Genomic DNA, 26,903 nt, shown 5'->3' on the forward strand with positions numbered 1-26,903 from the left:
TAGCTGCCTCAGCTTTGTGGAAGTCCTGGAAGAGGACTCAGGACCAGGGAGATTAAGGGACCCACAACACTTGCCAGTGATAAATCACAGACATTCATCTACACACATCTGCCCCTGGCAACACAGGGAAGGGAGAGCTGAATAATAAAACCCACAGCCCTTGCTCTCAGGAGAAAAGAGGACAACTGTTTATACTAATAACAAAGTGGGACAGCAAATATATAAGGGAGAAACTCTGATTTTGTATTGGTTTATTTTTGTGAGTTTTCAATTCTTGTGGAGGCCTCATATGTCTGCATTTTCAGCTCTTTCTTCTGCAGAATTTATTCAAAACAGCTCGTTCTATTCACAGGGGACAAAAGGCATGGGGCTAGAGACCACAGACAACAGGTCAGAAGACCAGACCAATTGAAGTGGTTCTCTGTGACTCAAGGTGGGGGTAAAGCAAAGATTTTCAAGGGAAAAGAAAATGGGGCATACAGTTTGAAAAAATATACCTAATTATGTATTATTTTTCAGATTTGGGAAAAAAAGTTTGTTTTGACAATATAAACCACAGAAAATAGGTAAAGGTCAACAAAACTTTCTTGTCTAGGGGAGAATGCACAGAAGAAATACATTCTGTATATTCATACTTTCAAGGAAGAGGCTGGGGATTTTTCATGGAATGTATCAGAAATGAGGGCCAATTAAATGTGTATGTTTAGCATAAGAGGGCAGAGGAGGTCTTTGCCTACCAGGAACCAGGGACCTCTTCTCAATTTCTAGGCCAGTCTGGTAACCCTGCACACCCAAACTCTTAAAAAGAAGCCTAGATCGAAATTCATGGCAATGCCAGAGTGGGCCTTCCCCTTACTGGAACCAAGGCTAGGGCACAGAACAGACATGGGACAGAGAAGAAAGAAAGCAGGAGTTGCTGGGACATCAAAAATTCCAGAAACACCATAGGACTTGGGTTTGTGGGATGGTAGATTATAATGGTGTGTGTGTGTGTGTGTGTGTGTGTGTGTGTGTGTGTGTGTAAAAGAGAAAGAAGTTGGGGCAGGGGCTCTGGTTGAAGGGCACAGAGGGTGGTTCTTTTTTTAGAGTGGCAAATGGCCAATTTATGACAAAAACCTGAGCATACACCACATGGGGTGGCGTGAAAGAGAGGAAAAATCCCTCTAAAAAAAATAACTGGTCGCCAGAACCCTAACCCTGAAGTGAAAATTTACTTGGCAGAGAACAAATCCTCTTCAGGCTTGAGGAGCTTAATTTCAATCAGTCTGGGGAGAAGCTGGAAGATGGAGCTGGATGCCCTCCCACTTTCATCAAAGATAAAGCTTTTAGCAACCTGGACTTGCAAATGAGGACCTGTTTCTGGAAAGGATTCATCCAAGTTGCTCTAAGTTGTTCAGACTGTTGCTGTGTCATTGTTTTTCTGCCCCCAAACAAGCAATAAAGGATCAGCACATGAGCCAATTTCCAAACCATAAAGGGACAACGGGCAGATGTGGGCAGACGTGGGATATTCGATACCTGCTCCCTCTGAGGGGCTGCCCCACCTGGGCTCTCAAAGGCAAGCAGGGCCCTGGACGGCAGCACTGGGAAAATTGTATCTGAGTAAACGTACCTCAGAGGATGATCCCACAACTTGTTGATTACAGGAATAAAGGAGTAGAAAAACAAGGAAGAAAACCTGAAATACCCCACCTTGGTATATTTAAATGACTCTGAAAACAGTTTCGTTTCCTCTGTTTGAAAAGAAACTGCTCCAACACAAAGCCATCCGCAATTTTACATTACAGACATTCCAGGAAATGCCCTATGTTTTTGGTTGGAAAGAGTCAGAAGGGCAACTGGATGATAAAGCAACATCTTCTCCAGGTACCCTCAGCACCTGCTGAAAAGAATTCCATTTAGGAGTGAATCTGCAGACAATTTTTTAAGCCTTCATTGTAACCTGGTTTCCCCTAATGTAACGCCAAGTAAAGATGGGGTTAATCTCTCTCTTTATTAGCCTGCTTCCGAAGCTGCTGCCTCCCACATTTTCTCTCCAGGCAAGTACATCTGAAAGTCTCGGGAGGCCTTAAAAAGTCTAGCACTAAATCTTTTGAGTCATTTAATCCCCCAAATCTTCCATGTTAGGAGATAATTTCCTTTATGAAAAGAAACCCTAACCTGGTCCAATTCCGCTCTCAAATTTGCTAATGGAACAAAGAGTGCTCTCATTAGACTCATCCTTGCGGCTGCAGAAGTGTCTCTGGAAGGGCAGGTTTTGCTTTAGCCTGGGGATGGTTTTGGCTGCCGCTCTCCTTGGCTTCCTCTCTCGGCAGGCATCTCATCCAGCCAAGCTCTAGTTAAATTAGACCCAGAGGAAAGAAAATAGGGGAGGCAGGTGCCTGGAGAAAAGGACTGTCTAGTGCCCAGGTTCGCCCAGCCGTGGATGAGCTCCCTTTCTGAGGAATGGGCTATCCATCCTTGGGAGTCCTTAGAGGTGGGAGCATCCCATATGGTTGTAGAAGGAGCTCCTTGGAATGGAGACCAAATGCTCTCAAAGATCCCTTCCAACCCTGAATCTGAGTCTTCATAACTACAGGAGACGGCTTTCAAGGCACATTTGAGAACTTTATTACTTCTCTTTCCTTCCCCCACCACATAAGTCTTTCTTCTGCCCCACAATTAGAAGTAAGAACATTTCACACTTTATTTAAGATTCCATTTCCCTTCACCTCACTTCTGTGGGTAATGGGGGAGAAATCCATTTGCCTGGTTAATCGGAGCCCTCCGCCAACAAGAAGACATTTCAGCAGCTGAGATATGAGCCTACATTAATAACAAGCAATGTTTATTGAGCACTACAATGGGTCCCACACTGTGCTATAAACTTGACATGCATTATCATATTTAATCCACCCAACAATCCAACAAATGAAATGTTATTATTATCTGGCTATTACAGCTAAGGAAATGTATTAGAGATACACTTCCCCAGCTACCCACATGATGTCCCTGAATGTGGAGCTGGAAGATATGGGTAGAGTCAGCACTCAAGCTCCAAAGCCCCATGCTCTGAACCACTAAAGTTACTCTATTCAGTGGGCGATCCTTCTTTCTACTATCAGTCCTCCTGTTTAAAGAGAAGAGGGAGAAATGTTCCTCTTCTTGAAAGATGTTGTCCTAGAGGACACCTGGGTGGCTCAGTCAGTTAAGTGTCTGCCTTCGGCTCAGGTCATGATCCCAGGGTCCTGGGATGGAGCCCCACATCGGGCTCCCTGCTCAGTGGGGAGCCTGCTCCTCCCTCCACCCCTCCCACCTGCTCATAATCTCTCTTTCTCTCTCTCACTCTCTCTCAAATAAATAAAATCTTAAAAAAAAAGAAAGAAAGAAACTAAGAAAGATGTTGTCCTGCAAAGCTAAAAGAAATAGCAGGCCAGTACTCATGCATTGAGGTAACTGAGAAGGCTAAGAGCCCGAGCATGAGGAAAAGGTTGAGGGAATATAATAGAGAAATAATGGAGCTGAGTTAGCTGTCTTCAGGGTCCCAGATTTTTTTTTTTTTTTAAATGATTTTTTATTGTATTATGTTAGTCACCATACAGTACATCCCCGGTTTCCGATGTAAGGCTCGATGATTCATTAGTTGTGTATAACACCCAGTGCACCATGCAATACGTGCCCTCCTTACTACCCATCACCGGTCTATCCCATTCCCCCACCCCCCTCCCCTCTGAAGTCCTCAGTTTGTTTCTCATAGTCCATAGTCTCTCATGTTTCATTCCCCCTTCTGATTACCCCCCCTTTCTTTATCCCTTTCTTCCCCTACCGATCATCCTAGTTCTTATGTTCCATAGATGAGAGAAATCATATGATAGTTGTCTTTCTCTGCTTGACTTATTTCACTTAGCATTATCTCCTCCAGTGCTGTCCATGTTGTAGCAAATGTTGAGAACTCGTTCTTTCTGATAGCTGAGTAATATTCCATTGTATATATGGACCACAACTTCTTAATCCAGTCATCTGTTGAAGGGCATCTCGGCTCCTTCCACAATTTAGCTATTGTGGACATTGCTGCTATGAACATTGGGGTGCATATGGCCCTTCTCTTCACTACGTCTGTATCTTTGGGGTAAATACCCAGTAGTGCAATGGCTGGATCATAGGGTAGCTCAATTTTTAACTTTTTAAGGGACCTCCACACTGTTTTCCAGAGTGGCTGTACCAACTTGCATTCCCACCAACAATGTAGGAGGGATCCCCTTTCTCCACATCCTCTCCAACAATTGTTGTTTCTTGCCTTGTCTATTTTTGCCATTCTAACTGGCGTAAGGTGGTATCTCAGTGTGGTTTTGATTTGAATTTCCTTGATGGCTAATGATTTTGAACATTTTTTCATGTGTCTGTTAGCCATTTGTATGTCTTCATTGGAAAAGTGTCTGTTCATATCTTCTGCAGGGTCCCAGATTTTAATCTGAGTGCAGTTGGGAGCCGCAAAGAAGGACCAGCTCAGGAGATCCAAAGGATTAATTTCAGTTTCGGAGTGATGGACAAATTATGGCACAGGGCTATCCTAAAAGAATTCTCTGGACAGTTCTGGCTATTTACATTGCTGTCAGTTATGTATCCTGTTCCATCCTTCTGGGTCCCCCAAGTCCCCAATCTTTCTTTTGACTCATAGTATCATAATTTAGGCCAGTGTAAACTGGAAGCTCAAAGAGTTTTTGTTTGATTGCTTGTGTGTTCTGAATCAACATTTTAGTCAAGAGCTTTCACCTTAAAAAATCAGGACTTTCAGTTTCTCTTTAACAATTGGAAGATATGGCCCAAATTCCCACACAGGATAATCAAGGGTGGTGGCTATCCCCTTTAGACACCCCAGTTCTCCACAGTCCTCACCACTCCCTATGGCCTCATTTATTTACAGTATCTGCAGGGTTTGTCACTTGTGCCTTATACCTGTAAGTAGCTCCAAAAGCATAATCATGGCTCTGGATTTAGAAAATTGCTCTTGCATGAACATTGCATGGATCCCCCTACACACACACACACACACACACACACACACACACACACACACAATTTCCACCCTATCATTCTGCTAATATAAAACTCTTGGTAGAATGATCTCAGCGAGATCTCAAAGCCCATCTGTATGGGTGATCAGACCACCGCATTTCTGGCTGTACCCTGGCTCTGCCATGGGATGCACAGTTCTCTTCAGAGAGCAGACCGTCCACAGAACTGTAGGCACTTCCTCTTGTTATATAGCTGCCTGAGGTCACTGCCAGTAAATTACTGGTTTAAGGAAAACAATGACAAGCCTTTTCCATGGAGAACAGAGTTTGCATACTCAATTATTTCCTAAAGTCGTGCCCTCTTTCCCAGCTTGACACCATAATTTTTGAGGCAACAGCACTGAGTCTGCTGTTCTTCCGACCCACAAAGCCACACTGAACCTGCCACATGAACACAGCAAACTTTGAGAGCAATGCATTCCCTGGCAGTGGAACTAACTAGCCAAGTAATGATCATTGCATTGTTAATTAAGTGGCTGCTTTCTTAAAATGACTTACCAGGGGAACTTCACATTGTATTTGTTTACCAATCTCTCTTTTTCTCTCTGTATAGGAAATTTTGTTGACTGTTCTTGACTGCTACAAAGCTTCAGTGGAAATCACTAATAATCTGACTTCAGTGAAGTCAGACTTTTTAGAAATTCAAAATATGACTTAGATGTAAGATAAAAATGGTACCCCGAAAACCAGTAATAATTTTCCTAAATTTGGTTTATTTCCCAAAGTCTTTTTTCACTTGTAAGCATTAAAGACTTATGGAGTTGAGAAAGGAAGAGTGGGCTGGGTGCAGTGGGGTGAGGAACCATTTCTTCCACCGAACATCAGCTTGGAAATAGTTGACATTTGATAGCATTGTCTCTTTGAGATTTGTAACCCTCTGGTAGAATTACATGCCCTTTGGGAAATAGTCTCCTGTGTGTGTGTGTGTGTGTGTGTGTGTGTTTTGTTTTTATCAATTGGGAAAAAATTAACTTTGTCCCTTGAAGTATCCCCTACTGCCATCAATTAAGTTTGTATTCTTTTTCTCTTTCAGAAGCAAAAGTGGCAATTTTTCTTTTAAAAGGCAGGGAGGGGGCGCCTGGGTGGCACAGCGGTTAAGTGTCTGCCTTCAGCTCAGGGCGTGATCCCGGCGTTCTGGGATCGAGTCCCACATCAGGCTCCTCCGTTGTGAGCCTGCTTCTTCCTCTCCCACTCTCCCTGCTTGTGTTCCCTCTCTCGCTGGCTGTCTCTCTCTCTGTCAAATAAATAAAAATAAAATCTTTAAAAAAAAAAAAAAAAGGCAGGGAGGAGCCAGCAAGGGGACAGGAGACTTGGTGCATTCAGAAGGCCTGTAACGTTGCTACCTCCTACCATCTACCATCAGGCAGTGGTCTGTCCCTAAGGTTTCTGCCTGACTGCCTTTGAGCCTGTTTGGGGACATACAGGCACAGATACACACACACGCAAACACACTCACACACAAATCAACCAGCAGCAGACCGAGCAACAGGAGGTGGCAGAATGCTTGCCACTATGTCACTGGATTTGCAAGCATCCCCTCCAAACCAAAGCCAAGGCTAGTTATTCCCTGGGCTAAAGCCAGCCTGAGAACTTGGGGACCCTGCCAAAGCCCTGACAGCCCCTAAGCCTGGCTCTGTTGCCAGAGCCACACAGGAAAGTCATTAATTCATTAAATAAAGCTTCAGTAAACGATTAGGGAGCCCATTATTTGTTCATCAGTGAACTAGCTGCATAGAGGATATCTGAGCATTCACTTTAAGGAACCCAGAATATTTGAGGAAGAGGAGAAAAGACATACACTCATTTAAAAATTGAATAACATCCCAAGAGATGCCACTCAAAGCAGTATGTAAGTAGATGCCAAGTGACCTTTCAGAGGAGGGAGCCTTCAGAGGGTGAATAGCAACCATTAGAGAAAGAAGACATTGTGATGTAGTGGAGAGAGTCTGGGCTTTGGAGCCAGACAGACTGGGTGCAGATCCTCACTGTGTGATCTCTGCCAAGTTCCTTGCCCTCTCTGGACATCAGTTTCCTTACCCGCGGTATAGAGGTGGTACATGCCTTGCAGAATGATTAAAGGGATTATAGGAGGTCAGCTGCCCATCACAAGCATTCAACAAACGTTTGAGTTTTTTGCTTTGTTTTCCTTTTAAGAATATCATAGAGTAGTTGGAAAAAGTAGTTTAGGTAGGTTTGGCCCAGGGGAAAATAAGGAGAGACCGTTCCTCAGGAAAGGAGGACTATTATAGAAAAAGTCATCCTATCTAGTGAATATTTTAGGAAGTGGAAAGGTACAAGATGGGAGGCATTCTGTTTCCTTTTTTAACACTGACTTTTTTTCTGAATATGAAAATGTTTCATGCCTATTACAGAAAATTTGGAAAGCATAGAAAAATGCAAGGAAGAAAGTAAAAAATCAAATATAATTCTGCACCCAGTGAAAACTCCTATAAACATTTTGGTTTTGGGGATGCCTGGGTGGCTCAGTTAAGTGTCTGACTTCAACTCAGGTCATGATCTCGGGGTCCTGGGATCCAGTCCCATGTCAGGCTCCCCACTCAGCTGGGAGTCTGTTTGTCCCTCTGCCCCTCTGCCTGCTTGTGCTCTCTGTCTCTGTCTCTGTCTCTGTCTCTCTCTCTCTCTCTCTTTTTAAGATTTTATTTATTTATTTGACAGAGAGAGGAGTTCAAGTGAGTATGTGCAGAGCAGCAGGAGTGGGAGAGGTAGAAGCAGGCTCCCCACTGAGCAGGGAGCCTGACACAGGGTTTGATCGCAGGACTCTGGGATCAGGACCTGAGCCCAAGGCAGACGTCCAACCAATTGAGCCACTCAGGCACCCCATAAGTAAATAAAATCTTTAAAAAAATTTTTTTTGTTTTCCTTCCCATCTTTTTCTAGTACCTATTTTAACATAACTGAGTTCACACTATATACATAGTTTTGTATCCTACTTTTTGCACCTATTGTTTCATAAGCATTTTCCCATGTCATTAAAAATTCTTCTTCACAAACATCATTAGCAATGGCCATATGGAATTCCACATGTATGGATATACCAAAATTGTTCCACTAATGGACGTTTAGGGCTGTTCAGATATTTCACTGTCTTAAATAATGCCTCCACGAATATCTTTGTGGCAAAATTCTATTTTCTTGGGATGTTTCTATAGGTGGAATTACTGTTCTAAGGGTCTGCTAACAACAGACAAAATGCTCTCCAGAAAGGATGTCCAATCCACATTTCCCACCAGCCACAAGGGAGAGACACCTGGTCTTATCTTAATGTCCAGATATTATCTTTGAAAAGAAAAATTTTGCTTAATTTGACAGTCACTGAATAGCATTTCATTGTTCTCTTAATTGTCTGCTTCCTTTTAGCAGATATACCTAAAAGGATCTAAAGTAGTCCACAGATAAAGGAAAACCTTTCTTTTGTCTGCAATCAACAAATATTTATTGTGCAAATCATTTTACTCTGGATTTATCCTCTCTCCCTTTTGGGAGCAGGTTTTGAAGTTTCCACCTGTCAGGTTTCCACCATAATGAAGAGAAGAGTTTTGAGGTACAATGCAGCTGACATTCTGGGTCAAAACATAATGATTCTGCCACTACTGAGCTTTGTGAAAAGCAAGTCATGGAACCTATCTGAAATTCTGGTCCTTCAACATCGCCTCCTATCCTAGGATGTGAAAATGTGAGGATCCCAAGTTTTACTCAATGACATAAGAAAAGTGCTTTTAAAAGTCTTCTTTTAATTCTACATAACGTAATATTACGATATAATTTCATCTAGTCATTATCGTGTCCTAAATTAGCAGTTTCTAAGAGTCCCACCTCCTGACCCCCAACATCAGTTTTCAGTAGATGAGGACCTTCACCAACAAACATTAGGGAAGGGGTGCTGACAAAAGAGGAAAACTATGCTCTGTAGAGAAAAGGTTCCCAGCCCCCAGACTATCTCTGGAACACCTCCAGACTGAAAGGTTTTATCTGAAGTAAAGGGGTTGGTGTTCGGGTCCAGCCTGGGCAAATCCTTTTCTTGGGACCGTCCCGGGGTGCGCGTCACAGCGCATTCATCGCTTTCGCCGGCTAACGCTCACATCTCGGTCCCCCGCTGTCAGTGGTGCGGTCACCCCGCCAGCGGTCGCACAAGTTCTCGGCCCCACCCCTCAATAGTTCCCCTGCCCCACCCAGGCTCCGCGCCGGCGGGAAGCGGCGCGAGGATGGAAAGCACTGTCTGGGCGTTCACTGCAAACCCCAGTCTGTCGGGGACTCTTTTAAACGTCTAGCCCTACCTCCGCCTCAACCCGCCCAACCTTCAACCTAATTTCTTTTCCCTGCGACGCTTGTCCTCCACACTGAGTCGTGGAAGACGCCGGACACCCGGCCAGACCTTGGTTCAAGCCGGGCTTGGAATCCCGGGGCCAACCCGGGCAATTCATCTCCGCCAGTCAGCTTTCTGTTTCCTCCGCATGGGGGCCTTATCCTCTGGTTCAGGGCTGTATGCCCAGCGTCTGGAACAGTGAGTCGCACACATTGGCCCTCAATAAATATCTGTTGGCTAAATGCATCGCTGTAATGGTAACACCCACAGGCTGTTGTGAAAATGAATAAGTGATTCTGTGCAAGTTTACCTCGCGATCTGTTACCAAAAACAGTACTATTCGCTAAATTTCTCTTATAATAAAGCACACTCACGTATCTTTTTAAGTAATATTCACTAATTGGTTGCCCGGAAATACACATCTACTTCTTTATCACAGTCTCCCTCCCTAATTATACCAAATAATCCTACCATCTTCTGAAAGTGTTTCCTTATTATGTATACCCGATGCCGGTACTATTACTGTGGATGTGCATATATGGTTGCATACAGTTGTGCTCTGAAGAATCATTTTATTTTCTGAATGGGCTGCATCTGCTGAAAGCGCAGGGAATGGAGTCGGATGTTGGACCTACTTCCAGCATTGCCGCCTACTGGTTGGGTTATTCTGGCACGTCACTACCCTTCTCCCGGTCTCAGTGTCTCCATTTGTAGCATTCCCGGGTCTGGTATTCCATCCACGTGAGCAAGGACGGATGCGCCACACAGGGACGCGTTGGTAGCCCACGCTTCCCACCTCCGTTCAGGCGCATCCAGCTTTCCCAAGTTGGGGAACGCCTCCGGGAGGCCCTCCACAGCTCGACTCACAAGGTGACCTCCAGCTAACAGCAGCCGCTCAGGGGATTCCCAGGTTTACCCCAATTAACCTCACTGGGACTGCAGGAGTGCTTGCCCCGGCCCCTCCCTCAAGCCCTCCTCCCCCACGTCTACGCCCGCGCACCCACGCGGCGCATGCGCCGCCCGCCGAGCGTGTTTTTATAAAAGTCCAGCTTCACCCAGAAACTTCAGTCTGTTGTCTGCGGCAGCAGGTAGCAAAGTGACCCCGACGACTTGGGTGCTCCGGTAGCCACTGCGGCTGGAGAGCGAGCAGTTACCATGGACGCGTTCCGTGTAAGTCGAGTTTCAACCTGCTTTTTCTTAAACGTAGAAACACGTAAACTTAGAGCGCAACCCCTCTCGGAGCGGGCAGAAGCGACCAGAACGTGGGAGGTGCCGGTACCCCGGAGAAGGAGCATGGAAAGGAGTTTTCGTGCGCTTGGTTACACTGGAGGAGGAGGGTAGGGTTGGAATCTTTTACTCTATAAGTAGAAGATAAAAGATTGGAAGGACCTTTTGGGTGGCTGCATGTGTCTCCCCCTTGAGTCTTGCGGTGCGCGCTAGGCTTGCACGCTGTTTGCAAACATAAGAACATTTTGTGCACAAGTGCAGAGAAGACGTGCGCGCTGCCCCCGGACTCAGACCAAGGGTCTCTCCTTCAGGGGAGGGGGAGGTTTATTTGGAGTGAATTATAAGATCTGAATTTAGAGGTGGAGGGCGGTGCGCCGGGGCTGAGTTCCCAGAGCGAGACAGCGCCCCTGGTTAATTTCAGGCAAAGGCTCCTGGGGACCACTCTTGAGGCTGGGCGAGTGTTCGCTAAACTCTGCACCGCCCGAGGAGCAGTGTCAGTACCCCCTCACAGTGAGCAGAGGGCGGGAAAGGCAGGCGGACCCAAGGTGCTGCTTGCCTGAGAGAGGTCTGAGAATTGGCCGGAGCAGGGAGGTGGCCAGGAGAAACCCGCGCGCCTTGGGATTGTGGGAGAGACCTCGCGGGCATCGGAAGCCCCACGAGTGGACCCCGGGGTTCGGTAGTTTGGGATAGTACAGAGGGAGGAGTATTAACCGGTCACTGCGCAGCAGGACCCAGAGGTGTGCGCTGCGGGGACTGGGGTGGAGTGAGGTCTTGGGAGGGCACCTGGGCTGCCTGTAGTTGCGGCGCAGACGGGCAGGTGCAAGTGGGGAGACCGTTTGGCTCTCACCGATCCCAATTGCGCTGTTTAACCGTTGGTGGTTTCCTGGAGACTTTTGAAAACCCCTTACCAGGAAGGCTTTTCGTTTCCCCCAACCGCGCGCAATTCAAAGGCGCTTACGGAGGAGCCGCCCATTCTCTCCCCAGCACCCTGTGGGACTGAATTTGGCGAGCTGCCGGGCTGAACCCTGGGAGCTGCTGCGGCTGGCGGTGGGCGTGGGCGTAGTGGGCAGCCGAGGAGGTCCGGCGTTGGACCCCCAGGCCCTTGGTGCGCCCTCCGCCTGGAGGCTTCCAGCTGCAGACCTCCGACCCCATTTACTGGGTCAGTGGCAGGTTGGGAAGCGATCCGGGAGAGTGAGGAAATGAAACTTGGGGCGAGGACCATGAGTGCAGACCCCGTGATCTTCCCCTCCCAGTAAAATGCTGCACTCCCTAACGTCCCAAACGCGCCAATAGATAAACATAGGTAGGGTAGAGACACCCATGTCCCTCTGCCGGCATGTGTGCTGGGCGGTATCCACTTCTAACACCCCTGTTCAATACCCCAAGCGTTAAAGACTCCTCGTTTAAGACCGTATTCTCCTTCCCCACTACATGTTGCTTGAAGTACAGAATGGTTTGTGTTTAGACAAGCGAGGGGAAGGCAATGTTTTGCGCCTTAGGAGAAAGTTTTGGGGACCCCCCCCCCATGCTCCTTCCTACCCTTTTCTCTGTCCTGATGAATCTTCATATAGAAAATTAATCCCAGGTCCTCAGAACACGAGTTTCTATTCCCATTCCTCACCTGCTCCCCTCCACCGCCCCAAGGCCCCCACCCCCCATCCTCGAAGCCTAGGAGTGGCCTCTTTGTGTTTTGTTTTGGTATTTTCCCTCCCAAGGTTTTTTTTCTTCCCCCTAGTGGGCGGGGTAGAACAGTTAGCAAAGATGTGACTTTGAAGCCCTCAGAATCTCAGCACCCTTTGGTTCTAAACAAAGAATTTTGTAATTGGTTCTACTAAAGAAGGATATAATGAAATGACTCTGGAGAAAGATGGGGAGGAGATTGCAGGAGTCTATAATAATTCTCTTGTGCTCTTCCCTCACTACTTCATTGGGAGCAGAATGTCCTGAAGAAGGCTGGGATGAGTTGGGTTTTATAAATTACTTTTTAGGGGCACCTGGGTGGCTCAGTCAGTTTAGCATCTTCCTTTGGCTCAGGTCTCATGATCCGGGAGTCCCAGGATCGAGCCCACATCAGGCTGCCTGCTCGTTGTTCCCCCTGCTTGTTGTATTCTCCTCCTCTCTCTCAAATAAATAAAATCTTTTAAAAATAAATAAATAAATAACGTTTAAAAAATAGCAGAAACATTTTTTTGAACTTGGAGAATGCCAGCTGAACTTGAAAGTTAATGTCCATTCCCTTGCCTTTTTTGCAGATATACCCTTCAGATAACTACACAGAAGATGACTTGGGCTCAGGCGACTATGACTCCATGAAGGAACCCTGCTTCCGGGAGGAAAATGCCCATTTCAACCGTATCTTTCTGCCCACGGTCTACTCCATCATCTTCTTGACGGGCATAGTGGGCAATGGATTGGTCATCCTGGTCATGGGTTACCAGAAGAAACTGAGAAGCATGACAGACAAGTATAGACTACACCTGTCTGTGGCAGACCTCCTCTTTGTCCTCACACTTCCCTTCTGGGCAGTTGATGCTGTGGCCAACTGGTACTTTGGAAAGTTCCTGTGCAAGGCAGTCCATGTCATCTATACAGTCAACCTCTATAGCAGTGTCCTTATCCTGGCCTTCATCAGTCTGGACCGGTACTTGGCTATTGTCCATGCCACCAACAGTCAGAGGCCAAGGAAGCTGTTGGCTGAAAAGGTGGTCTATGTTGGCGTCTGGATACCTGCTCTCCTGTTGACCATTCCTGATTTCATCTTTGCCAATGTCAGGGAGGCAGATGGGAGGTATATCTGTGACCGCTTCTATCCCAATGACTCGTGGTTGGTGGTGTTCCAGTTTCAGCACATCATGGTTGGTCTTATCCTGCCAGGCATTGTCATCCTGTCCTGCTACTGCATTATCATCTCCAAGCTGTCCCACTCTAAGGGCTACCAGAAGCGCAAGGCCCTCAAGACCACAGTTATCCTCATCCTGGCTTTCTTCGCCTGCTGGCTGCCCTACTACATTGGGATCAGCATCGATTCCTTCATCCTCCTGGAAATCATCAAGCAAGGATGTGAGTTTGAGAGCACTGTGCACAAGTGGATTTCCATCACTGAGGCCCTGGCCTTTTTCCACTGTTGCCTGAACCCCATCCTCTATGCCTTCCTCGGAGCCAAATTTAAAACCTCTGCCCAACATGCACTCACCTCTGTGAGCAGAGGGTCCAGCCTCAAGATCCTTTCCAAAGGGAAGCGGGGAGGACATTCTTCTGTTTCAACCGAATCCGAGTCTTCAAGTTTTCATTCCAGCTAACACTGATTGAAAAGACTTGTATACATTAAAGAACTTTTTTTTTATGTTACACATTTTTTCAGATACAAAAGACTGACCGATACTGTACAGTTTTTTATTGACTGTTGGATTTTTTTCTTGTGTTTCTTTAGTTTTTGTGAGGTTTAATTGACTTATTTATATAAATATTTTTGTTTGTTTTTCATGTGGATGAGTGTCTGTAGGCAGGACCTGTGGCCAAGTTCTTAGTTGCTGTATATCTGGTTGTAGGACTGTAGAAAAGAGAACTGAACATTCCAGAGTGTGTAGTGAATCACTTAAGCTAGAAATGATCCTCAGCTGTTTGTACATAAATAATCTCTCCATTCCAGTGGAACATTTTCTTTTTCCTGTTCTTAAATTGTTTGGTTACACTATGTGATTTTGCTATAGAAGATGGCACTTATAACCAAAGCCTGAAGTGGTATAGAAACGTTGGTTTTTCAGTTTTCAGAAGTGGATTGATCAGCACCTACAATGTACAGTCTTGTATTAAGTTGTTAATAAAAGTTCATGATAAATTTACTCAGTGTTATGTTCTGATTACTGTTGACATTCCTTTGGCTAACAGAAGTCAAAAATAATAACATATTTTTGGCAAGTCAGGTCCTTTCCTGGTTGTTGTACTATTTTGCTTAACCCTTATCGTAATTCTATGATAGGAACTCTGGCTCAATTATTAATAGTAGAACTACAGTTTGTAGGGCAGGAAACTGAGGCACAGAAATACTAAGTGACCTGGTTAAAGGCATGGTAAGTAGCACAGCCAGTATTCCAAACCAGGGAATCTGTCTTCAAAATCTGAAGTCTCAACCACTTCAACTCCTAGACATTTAGAAACGTCCAGCCAGTTCCTATGAAAAAGAATCTTTCTGAAGGATAAATGTGTGTAAAGGATAAAAGGTTTTAGATTTTACTATGACTGACACCTTTTACAATCTAGGTCTGTGCTGTGCCAAGCCTAGTATGCTTTTCTCCTCTGATTGTCTCAATCTAGATACCATCATTCCCTTTTCACAGACAAAGGAACTGAGATTCATAGACTTTCCATAAACTGGCACTTTCAAGGGGACAAACCAGGAGTTGATTGCACTCATCGTTCCAGCCCATGCTCTTCACCATACCACTGTTGTTCCCCAGAACACCTGGTCATAAGTCAACTGAACTGTTATTGAAAATAAAGCCAAAAGTGAATGTTTTCTTCATAAAATTAACCATGCCAAAAATACCCCTCTTGCAATATCTTCTATGCAAATCTCAACACTTAATCTATTGTAACACCTAGCACCTCAAGGGTTTAACCAAGCAGATAAAAGTTAAATTGGTGTTTTCAGAGCTCAGAAGAAAGGTTCACTGAACCAAGCTCCTCATTGCCCACATTTTGCACAAGATTTTGGAGTCTTATGTAATAACCCCCGTAGCTATTTACACTACTGTTGTGCAAGCCCCAGGCTCTTGAGTACATTTCAGCTCTGGTCTCCATTTAAAGATAAGTTCTAAACGATATAGCAGCCATACCTATCTCATTTTGAAACACAAACAGGGCACTCCAGACACACACTCAAAGATAATAACCAGGATATAATCAAGGCAATATTTGGTCTACTTTTCATAATTGTTTCTGGCACAGAAAATCTATTTTGGAGGAAAAATTGCAATGTATTATCTTTGTGAGGCAAATCACATTTGTCGAAAGCAAATTATAGATCCTATGAAGGGAAATAACTTAATTACTTAAAATAGAATCCAATTTGGCTGTACATTTCTGCTGCAGTCTATGGATCTGGAATAATTCAGAGTGGTATTCCTATTCCACTTGAGAACACAATTAGATTTCATATAGGAAATTATCTTGAGGTTTCTTGGTTTTTCCCTGGGTAGCCTAATTGGATCACCCTTCATTTAAGCATAGTTTTACATGTACTCTTTGGAAGGCTTAGTCTTAAAACCATGACCATTGTAAAAGTCTTCACTTGAACTTTCTCTATAAATATTTATTCTTGAGACAATAGAAGGAATCCTTGGAAGGAATTCGTTTTCTTTCTCCTCTTGGCTTTAAACCCAGTCACCCCAGATTCCTCTCCTTTACCCTGGAGTCACAACAAAAGGAACCGAGCTGAAACAAAATTCCCAGTGTCACCAGTCTTAATGGATATTTCATTCTCTCTTGGAACAAAGGTGGGATAACTCTTTTTTAAAAAAGAAGAAAAGGCTTGGCTCTCTCCTTGCCCCGAAAGCCCCACCCCCCATCATTCTCTGTCCCCACCCTGACATGTTCCAAGTGGCTCTAAAGCATTCCCTGTGTCGTGGTTTGTTCGACAATGCTGGGAAACCCAGTCTGCTAGCCAGCCCTTGCATGAAGTAGCTGATTGTTCCCTCTCCTTGTCCCTTATGAATGAGGCCCTTGAAGGTCAGTAATGTAGATCCAATTGTATAATGGAAGCTAAAATATTTAAATTGTATGCATGCTGCCACTAATGGCATAAATATGACATCTGAGGTATTAATAACATTAAGCCTGTAACTGGGGAGAAAAGAAGATGTTTTTATCTTGCAAAGCCTTTGTTTTCCTAAAATGCTACTGGGCAATTCACCTCCCCCTAATTGGGCTTCTCAGCCTCCTTTTGTAGTTATGCCTATGTTAAAATAATAATTCTGGGGTACCCTTTTAAGAGGATAACCTACAGGTTTTATTTTTAACAATCTAATAAGCTTGACTTTCTCCAAGCTTATTGTCAGATAGTAAAGGCTCCACAAACAGAATTGAGTTGTCATTATGTCCATGTAATACTCACTGAGGAGGGGCAAGGACCACTGGAGACAAAATTCACATTACCTTAGAAAATAACTTCAAACAACACTTAAAAATGTGACATTGCAGCCTGGCATCATAGGGATGTACCCAGCCTACTTTGAGGAGGTCTCCACCTGGCTGTCAATATGGCTTAGTCAGTCAGTGCTGGAGATCCAAAAGTTAGCCAGAGGAATGACCTTTCCATGAGCACAGCCTAAGAGAAACATTGGTAAACTCTGGAAACATTTTGGGTTATTATACTGGGAGGGGTGGGTGGGTAAAGTGCTACTGGCATCTATTGGATAGGGGTACAATTAGCCGGCCCAAAGTGTCCGTAGTGCTCAAGACTGAGAATGCTTTTTCAAGATGAGGGCCATGAGGGAATGATAACAATTATGAAAATAAGGATATATCCAAACAGTATAATCCCATGAAATTATCAACCGACAGAGTTCCAAGGTCTCCCTTGAGCACCTCTACCTGGTCTCACTTCGATGTGTTGTCCTTATTCAACACACACCATTTTCTACCACCTTTACTTCAGTGTCACTTTGGCATAATGAACATGTCTTTCTGTTTGGCTTCTTCTCTCATGCTACGCTAGAAGACATCCCACTAAGGGAAATAAATGGCAAAGGGTGACTGCTGCAGATTCTCTAGCTCCCACCCAATATCTGTCTCCCCAAAGACCACAAAGTTTACTCAGCTAATCCTCACCACAGCCTGTGACTCAGTTTGGAACACGTCCCACTTTGCTCCTTTTATTTAAAAAATAAACAAGGAGCGATGAGGTACCAGGCCATTGTTCCATTGTCTGCAAGTGACTTGGATTAATTTAAAGCAATCCCGTTAAGTCCAACAATTAAAATCTAAAACCTTCTGAAAAATCCTTCTTTCAACTGAAAGTGCAAACTGTTTGCAGGCTGAGTTGAGGGATCCACAATATTAAGAAGCCACAGAAGGGGGAAGGATTTTTCAAAATCAAACAGATAAAGGTGCTCAATCAAACCATACCAGGTGCTGAATGTTTATCTGGTAAAGCCAGTCCACGATTAAGTTGATTTACATATTACAGTTCAATTAACTAGAACCCAACTCATCAACACTCTTAATTAAAGGGAATTACTTCCTCATATTTGGCTCCATCAGAAGGAAAGTAATATTTATTGAGAACTAACTGAACTCCGGGCACACTCGTCCATGTGTTCCTCAGAAAAACCCAGCCAGTTAGGTATTACTCTCCCCATTTTCAGGCAAGAACACAGAGAAGTTAAACTACAATAATGGGGTTGTGTTCTTTGCCCTATGCATACTATAAAAGGCACTGAAGCAAAACCACCACATTCTGGGACACGTCCTCAAATTCCCAATATCTTCAGTCCAAATGCCTCTATCTTTTCTAGGTTGACTTCTGTGTGATAACAAAAACTGTTACCATTCACCTTGAGGGCTTCCTATGTACCAAGGTACTTTGATTATTTAATCTTCATGACCACCCTATGTAGTAGGTATTATTATCTGACTGTTTTACAGATGGAGAAACTGAGGCAAAATTTATCCAACATCATATGAATGGTAAAGCCTAGATTTGAACACAGGCAGGTTGACACTAGTGTGTGTCTTCTTAAGCACTACAGTAACTTTATTATCTTCTATCATGTCAGCCAGGCTAATAACCATGAGGTCAAAAAGATCCTCCATGCTCTTCAATCCTCTTGAGGGTTCACTAATAGACACTTGCGTGATTATACTTTGTAAAGCAACAAAGCACTGATTTTTAAAAAGATTTTATTTATTTATTTATCTATTTACTTACTTATTTGAGAGAGAGCATGAGAAGGGGAGAGGGAGAGGCAGAGAAAGAGAGACAAGCAGACTCCCCACTGAACTGGGAGCCCACATGGGGCTTAATCCCAGGACCCCGAGACCGTAACCTGAGCCAAAGTCAGACGCTTAACCAACTGAGCCACCCAGGCGCCCCAGACACCGATATTTTAGAAAGATTTTCACTATAAGTCATTGAAATAAGATGGGATTAAGTGCCCGGAACATAGTAGGAGCTCAATAAACATGTGTTGAATGAGCGAATGAATGAACACCCGTGAATTTCTATTCCGAAGAGCACACCACATCAAACATTCTGATTAATGTTGGCATGTGACTTGACCTCCATCCTTCATTCTTTCAGGCATTCTTTAATTGAACCATTTATTGAACAACACCCTGGGCCAGGCAGGTATGCAAGTTGCTCACAGTACAGAGGAAGATGTAATCCTTTGGTGTTCTAGATAAGCTGGAAAGTTAGCCAAAGGACTCCCAGACTTTCCAAACTGCCTTACATTTTAAGATATCAAAATTTCCACCTGCCCACTCAATTTTCCTATTATATAATACCCCCTCAGTCCCAGTCTTGTTTCCACTGATTCCGCATTTAGGGAAGAGCAGATCCCTGCCCACCTCACAAGCTGGGTGAGCATCCTGGTCTGTTCACATCATAAGGATAAGAGCAGAAATTCTGCCAAACCATAGGATATGGGAAGGAGCCCTAAAGGCAGTTTCTTGGCCTTTTGTCCACAGGAGACAACTTGTTAGGCCCTTGGGATTAAAGAAGGAAATCAAGACCATCATTTTAGGCCACATCCTGCATCCTCTGGCAAGCCTGCTCAGTCTCTATCAGTCTAAAGTGAGCTTTTCCATCCCAAATTCTGAGCTCATGAAGTCTGCGGTGTGTAAGCTAGCACAAATAAAAGGCTTTTGAAAAGTTAAAAGCAGCTTTTGTGTGTCATTACAGTTATTCTCTTTTCATTTTGAAAATAAATTTTGCTTCTTAACTCATTTAATGTCTTAAGTGCAGAGACCTTTGCAGCTTAACATAGTTAATTCATTGATTTGATTTGATTTGATGAAAAAATAATCGGATTCCATAAGGTTGTGCCAGTGTTGGCTAAAATTATATAAGGTTAGCTCAGTGGGTTTGAACCTGATGTTTCTAAAGTCAGGATCAAGGGTGAGTCCCACCGGGACCATCTTTTTTTTTTTTTTTTTAAGATTTTATTTATTTATTTGGCAGAGAGAGAGAGAGAAAGGGGGAGAGCACAAGCAGGGGGAGTGGCAAGCAGAGGAAGAGGGAGCAGCAGACTCCCCACTAAGCAGGGAGCACGACATGGGGCTCGATCCCAGGACCATGGGATCATGACCAGAGCTGAAGGCAGACGTCTACTTAACCCACTGAGCCACCCAGGTGCCCCACACTGGAGCCATTTTAAAGTAATGATACCCACAGATGCAAAGACAATGTCTATCTTGTTTATAGCTGTATCTCCAGTCTCCGGAACAGGAGTGGAAAGCTTTTTCTGTAAAGGGCCAGACAGTAAATATTTTAGCCTCAGCAGGCCGCACAGTTTCTGCCATAACTACTCAACTCTGCCATTGTAGAAGGAAAGTAACCAGAGACAATACATAAATGAATGAGCATAGCTGTGTTCCCACAAAACTTTATTTGTGGACACTGAAATTTGAATTTCATATGCTTTTTAAGTATCATAAAATATTATTCTTCCTTTGGTTTTTTTCCAACAATTTTATAAAAATGTAAAAGCCATTCTTTGCTCCCAGGCTATGAAAAACAGGTGGCAGGTCAAGTCTGACCTGCAGACGATAGTATGCTGACCCCAGGTCTAAACAATGCTTAAAATATAGTAGAAACTCAATAAACATGAATGAATAAGTGAAACTAAATATAGGAAAGTTTACTCTTAAGTTAGCTTAAGGAACCAAGAAGAAACCCAGTGAACCAGTGACCTTCAACTATTTGCAAAAATATCACACCTACCACTTATAAAGCACTTTACCATTCACAAAATGCTTTCACAGGTGGGACCACAACGTGGGTCTGTGCCATATTGGTTGGCAAGATCCTGCTGCCTTACTAGGTCTATTATTTAGGGAAGAAAGGCCTGGGATAACAGAGTTGCCTTTTTTTTTTTTTTAAAGATTTTATTTATTTATTTGACAGAGACAGCCAGCGAGAGAGGGAACACAGCAGGGGAGTGGGAGAGGAAGAAGCAGGCTCCCAGCCGAGGAGCCCGATGTGGGGCTCGATCCCAGAATGCTGGGATCACGCCCTGAGCCGAAGACAGACGCTTAACGACTGCGCTACCCAGGCGCCCCAGAGTTGCCTTTTTTATCCACTTTTGTGCTCTACCCTTCTCATCTCCCAGAGCACAGGTGAAGGTGGCATCTGCTTTTATAACTCCCTGTAGCAAGAACAACAACAGCTCACCAATAAAAGTTGTTGAGGTGCTGACTAACCTTTCCCGGCGGCGAGCAGCGTGAGTTTGACTCTTCCAAAATGATAGTCACCAGTTACAACTTTTGGCAGCAGCTCCCCAGTTAGTAAATAGGACAAAAGAAAAAGCCATAATCCACTGCAATGAATAGTGTTTCACAGCCACAAAAGCCCAAGAAAAATCAATGGTACAGAAAGCAGTTTTGGACCTCACCCCAGCTTTTGGAGGACTGGGTATAGTTCTCTTCCCTTTACACTTTCAAGTGCCTCATGGGAATGTCAGAATTAATCTCCAAGTGGCTGCCACTGTTAGGTCTCTTACTAAAAATGTCCCCAAGTGAACTTCCTCACTTTATAGAACATTCTTTCCAAGGTGAGAAGCCCAACTGCTGTCTCAGATGAGAAGACTCCATAAAGCTGAAGCAACTTTAAAGTACTTTCTGTTTTAAAGAGCATTTTCTGTTATATCTGCCTGACAGTATAAAAATGACTGCTCAGTCACCACCATCCTGAGTGAAGGAAAACAAGCTATACTGGCTAAAGTGGCCTTGGAAAAAAAAATCCCTGGCTGAGCCAAAACCCTACTAGTATGGAGTGGGGGGAAAAAAAGAGAGAGAAAGAGAGATGTGGAAGAAATAATAAATAAAATGAGAAAGGACACAAAGTGCCAATTCGTAAAAGAGGAAATAAAAGTGATAAACAAAAATATGAGGAAATGTTCGACCTCACTGGCAACCAAATAAATAAAAATCAAAACAACAGCACACTACTTCTCACTTATCAAACTAGCGAACATTTTCAAAGTAGCAATGTTCCAAGGATAAGGACCCAGTGAGCCAGGCATCACCGAGCGCTGGGGGTCAGGGGCAAAGGGACCAGACCCTACCAAAGTCACTGGACATGCCCTGGGAGTTGTGATGCTCATTCCGTTTAACAGAGAGAGACCATCTCTGGGCATTTAATTTTAGGAAACAATCCTAAATATTAAAAATGTTTTGTGCACAAAGGTGAGTTTTGCATTTAGAATTTTTAAAAAGGCAGGAAGTTGAATACATACTTGGCAGCAAAATGAGGATTAAGGAAGCTATGGTGAATCCACTCCCTGGAATATAATCTAGCTTCTTAAATAATGTTTACACAGGCTACTGGAAAACTTTTATGATGTGTGAGATGAAAGAAGCAGGTTACAAAATTGTGTGTGTTATCTGATTATAAACGTTTTTAAAAGTCTCTGCATATGAGCACTGAGTGTTATGTAAGACTGATGAATCACTGAATTCTACCTCTGAAACCGATAATACGCTATACATTAATTAACTGAATTTAAATAAATTTTTTTAAAAATTGAAAAAGTAAATATACTTAATTTTTTTAAAAGTCTATTCATATGAAAAAAGATGAAATGTTATTAGCAGCAGTTAAGCCATAGGTTTTTTGGTTGATTTTTAAATCTTGGTTTCTCTGTATCCTCAAAATTTATTATAATGAATAATGAAAAGATAATCAGCTTGTTTTAAAAGGCATAGGTCAGGGAAGAAGGAAGTGCAGGAGCTCCTTCCTAGGCTATAAACACTCCAAGATAGGAACACAGTCTTTTCCCTTTTTTTTTTTTTTTTTTTTACTTACCCTCGGGGGCCCAAGTAGGCATTAAATATGTAAGCAAATCAAAATCTAAGCCTGCAGTAAACACCTCAAGATTACAAAATCAAAATGCTAAAGACAAGCAATTGAAAACAGACAACAGGCTTTAAGGTATAGCCAATCAAACAACTTCCTTTCTTCCCTTCTGAATCTTTTTTGTGTTAAGTCTTTCTCTGGGCTTCTATCAAGGAGCACTCCAAACTACTTCTGGTATGATGCTACCCTATTCCAGCCCAATTTGCTCAAAGAAAATCTTACACTTTTTAATGTGCCTCAGTTTATCTTTTAACAGTTTGATATATTTTTTTTAAAATCAGACATGTCCATTACCCTCAAGGTATTTAGAATCTAGTAGTAGAATTTACTAACAGCAGAAATCTTAACGTTATATTCCCGATAGAGCCTTTGATATAATCAGTGTTTCTGAACTGACAGTCATGATGTCAAGGAAGGGCTCTAGAGAATTCCACAAGTAGAAGAGAATGGTAGCCATGGGCCCAGACTGTGCTTACGGTGAGCGAAGCAATTTTGAATCAGTACATAGTTACGGCACCATCTTTACAAGGCTGGCCTGTTAAAGCTCTCATAGAGGTGATATGCATCTGGGGTCTCTCAAAAGACTTCTCTCAGAGAGGTCAGGTCTTTCAAAATCCACAGGAAAGTAAACATACTAGAAAACCCTAAAGGAAATCTCTAAAAGCGTTAGGCATTCATACATGACGGCAATACCGTGGGGCCAGAAATGGGAACAATGTGTAAGTGGTCAACCCTAAATACTCCATTTTTGTATTGTATTAGAAAGGAAATGTCATGTTAGGGAAGAACTTCCTTCATTCTAATAAGTCCCCAAAATATAGCGGCACACAACAATGGTGGTTTACAGCATGTAACATAATGCAAGTTTTGGAGGTGGGAAATGCCAGCCAAGAAAGACCAATGTTCACTTTTGTGAAGGGCATCCCACAAGCCCATTACTTTTATTACTTGAGATAGGCTCAGGAATCAGGAAGACAGAAGGGACTAGAAAGGAAAAATTAACATTTTTCCTATGGTTAAAATGAAATTAATGTTTTAATAAGTAATAAATTTCATAATTTGTATTTTTCTGGGAAACAAATTGTCCCACATGTCTATAGAGTATATAAATTCTCTTTGGGGTGCCTGGGTGGCTCAGTCAGTTAAGCATCTGCCTTCAGCTCAGGTCATGATCCTAGGGTCCTGGGATCCGGCCTCAGTGGGACTTCCTGCTCAGCAGGGAGTTTGCTTCTCCCTCTCCCCACCTTCTGCCCCTCCCCACCTCGTGTTCTCTCTCTATCTCTATCTCTCTCTCTCAAATAAGTAAATAAAATCTTTAAAACCAAAAATTCTCTTCAAAAAATATATTTTAATGAGAAAGATACTATCTGGTTAGATTTAGATTTTAAATTCACATGGTAAAGAAATCTCCATTGGTAGTTTCAAGCATATGGTCATTTATGAGTTGTAACTTGTTTCTTTTTTATGATGTGTGATGTACTTGATTAAGCATTACAAGTTCACCCAGGAATTATCAAAGAATTTAAGCCTTTATACCTCATTGTCTGCTTTTTAGATACACTTATATAATTCTTTGACTATAAATCAGACATTTGCCTTGTTTCATATAATTTTTATTTTTCATATTATTTTATTGTATTTTATTTCTTTTCGCATTTGCATCCAACACAAAGTAAAACACCTTAAACCAAAGAATTGCTTAATGGCACGTTTTTATGGATCTCTATTATGGGCTCTAAGTAGTACTCCCCAAAATTCATATGCTGAAGCCCTAACTCCCAGTACCTCAGAACGTGACTGTATTTGGAGATGGTTTCTTTAAAGAGGGAACTGAGTTAAAATCAGGTTTCTGTGGGCCCTAATGCATGACTGGTGTCTTTATGAAGAAATTAAGACACAGACACTCACAGAGGGAAGATCACGTGAAGACACAGGGAGAAGATGGCCATTTACAAGCTAACATGAGAGACCTCAGGCGAAACTAATCCTGCTGACACCTTGATTTCAGACTTCCAGCCTCCAGAACTTAAGAAAATTGATTTCTGTTGTTTTAGCTACCCAGTCTGTGGCTCTTTGTTATGGCAGCCCTACCAAACTAATACAGCCTCTGTATAAAATGCTATTATAGTATGTCTTGTTCTTGTCTCTTCTGTTTAATATAAACAGAAAAAAAATGGTCCTTAAGATATACATTCAATCATTCAATATTCATCAAGCATCTGCTATGTGTCAAGTGTTGGGATGTGACAGTAACAAACAAAAATCTCAGGTCTCGTGGAACTTACAGACTAGTAACAAGAACTTATTCTTCTTCTGGAATTATTCTTCATTTCAGAAATAGTCCTTATATAGTGAGCAGCTAAAACTCTTCAGACAGAATGAGCTAGGAAAGGAAAACTGTAAAATCTAAAGAAATACAACCCTAACATTTTAATCTTATATCATTATATTACTGGAAGCCCTCTATGTTGGTTGGATGTTCTGAGAAGCAGAGGCTGAGAGAGGGTTAGGAAGGCAACAGGTCTATTGGAGGGGATATCCCAGGAAAGATCAAAGGGAAAGGAAGGGAATTGGGAAGAGAAAGCCTTCAGACTGCGATCTTAGGGAGGAAGAGGATTGGGAAGAGAGAGCCTCAGATCACAGTGCAGACCCAGCAAAGTCTTGGCCAACCCAACTGGTAGCTCCAGGGAAAAGGGCACCTAGTAGAGAAGCCCCACATTGGGCAGAAATGGCTAGGTCCTGGCATTCTGACCATGCTCTATCATTTGCTGGGGCCTGCCTGGGTAGAGCTGGCATAGTGGCCTCTGCTAGAGAGCTTGGGTGTGACCTGAAGGCACTCACAGCTGGAAACTGTCAGCTGACTGAACTCCAGACAAGTTCTTTCTTGAAGGAAGTTCTGAGCAGCCACCTCCATGGCTACTGCAGCCTTCAAAAGGTAAAATAGTAACCTGATTTTGTAGAGAGGCTTTTAAAGTCAACTGAATTTAAATTTAAAAAAAGAAAAAGAAAAAAAAAACAAAGAAAAAAAAAGAAAAAAGATATAAATGAGTGCTTTGCTTCTGCCATTAAAAAGAGCTGAGTACTATAATTATATCAGAGAATAGCCAATGATGTTTATATTGATGATGCCCATTATTAAGATCCATTTAACCATTTACTTGTATTAAATATCTTCTTTTTATGAAATCAGGAAATTGTTCAATACATTTAAGAAAGATAAAAAAAATAAAGTCAAGCAACTTCTTCACTTTTTTTTTCTTTCAAGATTTGATATAAATTCTAGTTAGTTAACATACAGTATAGTATTAATTACAGAGGTAGAATTTAGTGATTCATCACTTGTACATAACAGCCAGTGCTCATTACAACAGGTTCTGTCCTTAATGCCCACCATCCAGTTACCCCATCCCCCTACCCACCTCCCCTCCAGCAACCCTCAGTCTGTTCCCTATTGTTAAGAGTCTCTTATGGTTTGTCTCCCTCTCTGTTTTTATCTTATTTTACTTTTCCTTTCCTTCCCACTATGTTCATCTGTTTTGTTTCTTAAATTCCATATATGAGTGAAATCACATGGTATTTGTCCTTCTCTGACTGACTTATTTCACTTAGCATAATACACTCTAGCTCCATCCACACTGTTGCAAATGGCAAGATTTAGTCTTTTTGATGGCTGAGTAATATTCCATTATATATATCTACACCATATCTTTATCCAGTCATCAGTCGATGTACATTTGGGCTCTTTCCATAATTTGGCTATTGTTGATAATGCTGCTATAAACATTGGGATGCATGTGTCCCTTCGATTTATTTTGTTTGTATCCTTTGCATAAATACCTAGTAGGGCAATTGCTGGGTCATAGGGTAGCTCTATTTTTAACTTTTTGAGGAACCTCCATACTGTTTTCCAGAGTGGCTGCACCAGTTTGCATTCCCACCAACAGTGTAAGAGGGTTCCTCTTTCTCCACATACTCACCAACATCTGCTGTTTTTTGCTTTTAAAACATAAGAGTGTTTCTCAGCCAAAAAAAGAAGAAGGAGGAGGAGGAGGAGGAGGAGGAGGAGAAGGAGGAGAAGGAGGAGAAGGAGGAGGAGGAGGAGAAGAAGAAGAAGAAGAAGGGGGAGGGGGAGGAGGAGGAGGATGAGGAGGAGAAGGAGGAGGAAGAGAATGTCTCTCAGCAAGTGCTTTAATAGCCCAAATCAAGGTCTTCAAGGAAATGC

The 26,903-nt window shown here is 43.0% G+C and overlaps 1 protein-coding gene and 1 long non-coding RNA gene across 2 annotated transcripts in view; one reads left to right on the top strand and one right to left on the bottom strand.

Annotated features, from left to right (window-relative positions):
* LOC103667677 overlaps positions 1–26,903 on the bottom strand; it is a 160,570-nt gene that overhangs the window by 19,296 nt on the left and 114,371 nt on the right. The window lies entirely within an intron of this gene.
* CXCR4 (C-X-C motif chemokine receptor 4) lies at positions 10,396–14,447 on the top strand. The gene is made up of 2 exons (XM_008695861.2): positions 10,396–10,548; positions 12,858–14,447. Exons 1-2 carry the CDS (start codon positions 10,534–10,536, stop codon positions 13,902–13,904), a joined length of 1,062 nt encoding a protein of 353 aa, XP_008694083.1. The 5' UTR covers positions 10,396–10,533; the 3' UTR covers positions 13,905–14,447.

This window comes from Ursus maritimus, unplaced genomic scaffold (assembly GCF_017311325.1).
Source record: "Ursus maritimus isolate PB19 unplaced genomic scaffold, ASM1731132v1 scaffold_1, whole genome shotgun sequence".
Taxonomy (NCBI): Eukaryota; Metazoa; Chordata; class Mammalia; order Carnivora; family Ursidae; genus Ursus; species Ursus maritimus.